At 42.1% G+C, this 6,000-nt stretch overlaps 1 protein-coding gene across 2 annotated transcripts in view; it reads left to right on the forward strand.

Moving 5' to 3' along the window:
• Nucleotides 1–3,762, forward strand: part of MTMR7 (myotubularin related protein 7) — a 193,068-nt gene extending 189,306 nt beyond the window's left edge. For both annotated transcript variants that reach the window (XM_033944229.1, XM_033944219.1), the window contains one exon: nucleotides 2,469–3,762. In XM_033944229.1, the coding sequence (XP_033800120.1) occupies nucleotides 2,469–2,831 (363 nt within the window). In that variant the 3' untranslated portion in view covers nucleotides 2,832–3,762. The remainder of the gene's footprint in view (nucleotides 1–2,468) is intronic.
• Nucleotides 3,763–6,000: the final 2,238 nt, after the last annotated feature.

The following is a 6,000-nucleotide window of genomic DNA, read 5'->3' on the forward strand; positions in this document are numbered from 1 at the left end:
GAGCTGCTTCTGCACTAGGTCCTCTGATCTACCTTTCTGATGTGCTTACTGTCTGCTTTCTATCTCTCTTCACAATATTATCTATCTCTCTGGGAATAGGCCCTGGTTTGGCATAAGGAGGGTTAGCAGCAGAGACTCAGGAGGAGACAGGGTCCTGCCTATCACATAATGCAGTATCGCAGAGTGGATGTGATTCTTAAAAGACAAATCGAAGTGGTAGCCTTTGAAATGAAAACGGCTGCAACAACTTCCTTTGTGACACACACCTGTCATACCGGGTTGCCAGGGCTTGAGCTTGCAGAGGGAAAGCCTTTGCCCCAGCTCCTATTAGCAGGAGTAGATTATGTAGCCAATGCTCTCTACGACATCATTAAGAATCATGAGCAAAGTTTTGGCTTATATGATCTCAGTCTGTAGAATGTTCTGGATAAGCAATGGGTGGGAGATTCCACCTTCAAGGCTACACCCAGCAGATTTCCTTTCAAGGGACAAATGTTGTTCGGAAAGGGACTGGACAATCTTATGACCAGCGTGGCAGATTATCTCTACATGACAGCAGAATGTGAACCTCCAGGCGCTTTCAGCAGTACTTAGGAGGGACCAACTCTCAGAGAACCTTCCAGGGATCCAGAGGGATTTTCTCAGGTCCCAGGTAGAGCCAAATCACCAATTCTCATCCCACTTCAACCTCCAATAAAGCACAATGACACCAGATCCGGACATGTTCCCCTGAAGATAGGAGGCCAGCTCTCGGAGTATGCAGAGGTCTGGGCACTGATCTCGTTAGACTGTTGGGTTCTGGAGATCTTTCAGAATGATTACAAGCTCGCATTCACCAATCCCTGACCAGAGAAAGCTAGCAAGGTCGTGGCTACAGTTCAGAGGCTGTTAGATATTCAGGCCATAGAGACTGTGTCGCCTGAAGATTCAGGTTTGGGCAGATACTCCATACACTTTTTAAAAAATTATTTATTTATTGAATTAACTTACAAGCAATACAACTTGTGTAAGCAAAATGAAAAGAAAAAAGTAAGATCACAATATAAAGATTATTAGGAATAAAAAAAAATAATTTTCTCCTTAGACCTCAACAATGTCTACAAGGGTCTTAATATATGGGACCTAATTATTAAGGGCTCCTTTTACTAAGGTGCGTTAGGGCCTTAACGGGTGAAATAGTACATGCTAGACCTTAACGCAAGCATTGAGCTGGCGTTATTCTGGAAGCGTACCATGCAGTAATTTTGTGCATGCGCTAAAAACACTAGCGCACCTTAATAAAAGGAGCCCTAAATAAAAGAAAAAAAAAGAAGTAAAGGCTTAACGGCTTTACTTCGGCCCCTTAAAATATCATCCCTTTATTACCTCCTGGGGATTTTCTGTAATCACTGTCAGCCATCATTCTGGTCTTTTTCAGGGTTTTTATTGCAACATTTGGCCATTTGGATTGACACGTCATTGGTTTTATTACTCTATCAAGACTCCTGAGGCAGGCCCTCTGGGGCCGAAACACGATCGTGTCGTGTCTGTTTTAATAAATAGGATTGAGCACCATCTGGTCTCCTTCTTTGTTGTTTGTGTGCCCCTTTCTGGTGTGAAGGCAGTTTCTCCTGTTTGTCTTTTGGAGATTACCTATATGTCCAGAATGACATACACATCTACTAGAAAAGATATTAGCAAAGTAAGAACCTAATCTCTTTGTATCAGACATTGTTAGATATAATTATTCCTACAATAGATTTTAGAGGACTTAGCTCTATATCAGGGGTGTCCAATGTCGGTCCTCGAGGGCCGCAATCCAGTCGGGTTTTCAGGATTTCCCCAATGAATATGCATGAGATCTATTAGCATACAATGAAAGCAGTGCATGCAAATAGACCTCATGTATATTCATTGGGGAAATCCTGAAAATCCGACTGGACTGCGGCCCTCAAGGACCGACATTGGACACCCCTGCTCTATATGCATTATAAACCACCACAATTTGCATGTAGTGGTTCTTGAAATTCAAGTAGTGTGGAGTTGTTAGGAGCTGTGCTAATCATAAGGAAAGCTGGATTATTTAAAGGTAGTAATTGTTTATATTTGGTCAACTTAAAATCCTTCAGCAACTCTTAAGACCACATGTTTGAAGAGATATCTGTAGCGTCTTCAAAATATCCTTACACTTCCAATAAAATATTTCTAAAGCAGGGATCTCAAAGTCCCTCCTTGAGGGCTGAAATACAGTCGGGTTTTCAGGATTTCCCCAATGAATATGCATGAGATCTATGTGCATGCACTGTTTTCAATGCATATTCATTGGGGAAATCCTGAAAACCCAACTGGATTGCGGCTCTCAAGGAGGGACTTTGAGATCACTGCTCTAAAGGGAGACCCTTTTGAAAATGTTCCAGGTATATGGCTGCATTTTTTAAAATACCTTTTAAGGTCTTAATCTAATTTCTGGATGGCTTTTATTTTTGCAGAAATTAAGAAAGTTTAGAATGCTGCAGTCCAATAATACTAAAGTGGAATTTAAGAATGAAAATGCAATCAAACATTTAGGACTTTCTATGTCTGACAACCTGCTAACCAATACATCCCAGGATTACCATGGCAATCTGAAGTCTTTCCCTTCCTGTAGTCCTTCACAAGAAGACTTTTCTGCAATGATTCTGAGTCAAGAGCACCACAAAAGTTCAGATCCAGATATTTCTACAAACAGTGACCAGGAATCAGGTGTAGAGGACTTGAGCTGTAGATCCCCAAGTGGTGGCGATTCTCTGCCCAGCGAAGATGGCAAGGATCCAGATTCTGATGAAGCCATCTATCTTGCAATCACATCCTAAATCCAGGGAAGAAGGCACATATGCATAAAAAAAGCCAAAACAACAACAAAAAGGGTCTAAAACAAAGAATAATGCAGGTGCACCTGCTACTAGCTGTCCATATTTAGACCAAATGGATACTGGAAATTAGATATGTAGTGTTGTATTTTATATTCTGTTGTTTTAATTCTGACTTTCTCATTTCAGTCCCACTATTTTCTTTAAAACTTCACTCTTGATACATGTGTCATACAAGCCAGCTGTGTGTCAGTGGGTGCTAAGTACCCCCTATATTGAGCAAGCTTCTTTATTGTGTCTGGGGAAGTGTCATTTATATTGTGTTAGGCACCCTAATCATTTTGAAATGTTGGTGTCTGTAAACAGGTATTAAAGTACAAGCAAAACTTTTTCAGAGATGGAGAAGTACAGTAGTACAATAACTAGAGGCCATGAATTAAGAGGTAGATTTAGTAATATGAGCAAATACTTTTTCATGGAAAGGGTGGGGACAAAAACTGACAAATTCAAAAAGACAAGGGATAAACAGAGGATCCCTATATAACACAAGAATGCAATCCCCGCCAACTTAAATGACTGTTACACTTCAACAAGGGTATAGAAGAGTGTAACAGGCACAATGTAGCAGGTACAACTCTAGGTGCCTTGCTGGGCAGACTAGTTGGACTGTATAAGTCTTTATCTGAGGACAAGCAGGCGCCATATTCTCAAATATGGCGATAGCATCCACGGAACCCTGGCATGGACAGTCAAAAAGTTTACTGTCACTTTAAAGCTTTAAGACCGTCTGTACTGTGCGCGTGCTGGTGCCTTCCTGCCTGAAGTCAGCTTGAGGGACCATCAGTTTTCTGCAGAGCTGAGAAGCTGCTTCTTAGAGTTTCTCTAAGCATGTCAAACTTGATAGTTTTGTTATATTTTTCTATTTAATTTCTTTTTCTTCTCTTATCTTCCTTGGATTTTGGCCAGGTACTAGTGACCTGGCCAAAGTCTGTCTGAATGGGCTTGATGGACCATTGGTCTGACCCAGTAAGGCTAGTCTTTTTTTTTCCAAATTTTTATTCATTTTCAAAATTACATAAAGTGTAAGTACATATTCAATCAGATAATCAATGCAAATTTCACTTACATTCTATCTTTGGTTAATTACATAACTTCTTATCCCACCCCCTCCCATCCCTCCCTACCACATCTAATATAATAAAATGGTAGGATGCGCATGCGCACTAAAAAAAACGTGTTCCCTGATCCGTCGCGTTTTTTTTAGTGCGCATGCGCGGGTTTACGTCACCAAACTCGGCAACTTGGACAACAATTGCGCTTATGCTCAAGCCGCCACCACGAATCCTCTCTCGAACCGCACCAGGATCGAGAGAGGAGCTGCGGCGGGGGCTTGAGCATAAGCGCCATTGTTGTCCCCCTACCTAGCTGCGAGGCTGCGGCGGCCTTCCTCACGGTTTCACAGTGTTTGGTCCGCCAAACAATTCCTGCCGTTAACCAAATTTGCCCCACCGTTCCTTCCCTTCCTCCATCAGGTACAGTTCAGCTCCGCCTATATTAAAAGCAGCTGCTTTGAAATTGGAGCCCTGCCGCCACCATAACACGTTCCCTCTGCCGCGGTCCCATATGTCAGAGAAGGGGCGGGACCAAGGCAGAGGGGAAAGTGCTACGGCAGAGGGGAAAGTGCTACGGCAGTGGCAGGGCTCCGATTTCGACGCGGCTGCTTTTAACATTGGTGGAGCTGCACTGCACCTGATGGAGGGAGGGAAGGAAAGGTGGTTGTGCGCTGTTGAGCCCCTCTGCACGGGCCCAAACCAAAAAAGGAGCCAGGACTCTTCCCAACCCGGCGCCGCCAGACCCGACAAAACGGCCCTACACTCACAGACCCGCGAGCAGGGTTGCCATGGAAACCTAACCGGAATTACATGCAGTCGCGCAAGGGTCAGTGAGAGGGGATCAGGAGCTAAAGAGAGATTGAAAAAAACAAACAAACAACAGTGCACAAGTAGAGAGAGACACACAGACAGTCACAGAAGGACAGGGGGCTAAAGACACAGATTGAAAAAATAACAAAACACAGAGGACAAGGAGAGAGAGACACAGGAAAAAAAATGACAAACAGACATACAGCAGCCAAGGAGACAGACATACTTACATACAGCGTCCAAGTAGACAGACAGAGAGACAGCAAAAAAATACAAACAGCCAAGGAGACAAACAGAAAAAAATAAATATTACAATGCCCAAGGATAAATTCAGGAAAAAAAACCTTCCAGACATACAGTGGCCAAGGAGTTAGACTGAAAAAAAGGCATACAGACATACAGCAGCCAATGAGACAGACAGACTGACAGCGACCAAGTAGACAATCAGCAAAAAAACACAAACAAACACACAAAGCAAAAAATTAGAAACATACAGCGGCCAAGGAGACAGGCATGCAACAAATAGGAAAAATAAAAAAACTTTTAATAAATCAACCATACATGAAGAAGGAATAAAAAAAAAAAAAAGGGAAAAGACACCTACAGGGAAACACAGGATCAAGAGCATACAGAGAAAACAGAAGTTTACAGGAATCAGGAACATATAGAGAAAGGAGAGCAGAGACCCCTGCAAGAAGAGAAAAATAGCAAAGAGACTGGGGATGAGAAAGAGAGCAGAGATGCTTGCAGGGAGAAAAAGCTAAGCAGTAATGTTACAGCTTGAGAGTGCAGACTGAGGAAGAAAGCAGAGACAGCGCTACACAGGGAAATGGAGGGAGGAAAGAGACAGAAAGAAAAATACAGACAGACATAAATTCTAGCACCCGTTAATGTAACGGGCTTAACGACTAGTAACTAATAATCATATAAATACACATCAATACCACAATCCCCACCCTACCCTTTTAAACTGATATATTTAAGGGAAACGTATCCAGTTACTCTGTACAATATCTTGTCAATGGTTTCCACACATCTGAAACTTCTTAAAATATCCTCTTTGCAATGCAATGAATCTTTCCATTTTATAGATGTGACATAAAGAATTCCACCAAAAGGTGTAATTCAATCTCCTCCAATCCTTCCAATTGTTTGTAATTTGCTGAATGGCAACACCAGTCATTATTAGCAGTAATTTATTATTATTTGCAGAAATTTGACTTTTTGTTCTCATTTCCATACCAAATATC

Source organism: Geotrypetes seraphini, chromosome 1, assembly GCF_902459505.1.
Source record: "Geotrypetes seraphini chromosome 1, aGeoSer1.1, whole genome shotgun sequence".
Lineage (NCBI taxonomy): Eukaryota > Metazoa > Chordata > Amphibia > Gymnophiona > Dermophiidae > Geotrypetes > Geotrypetes seraphini.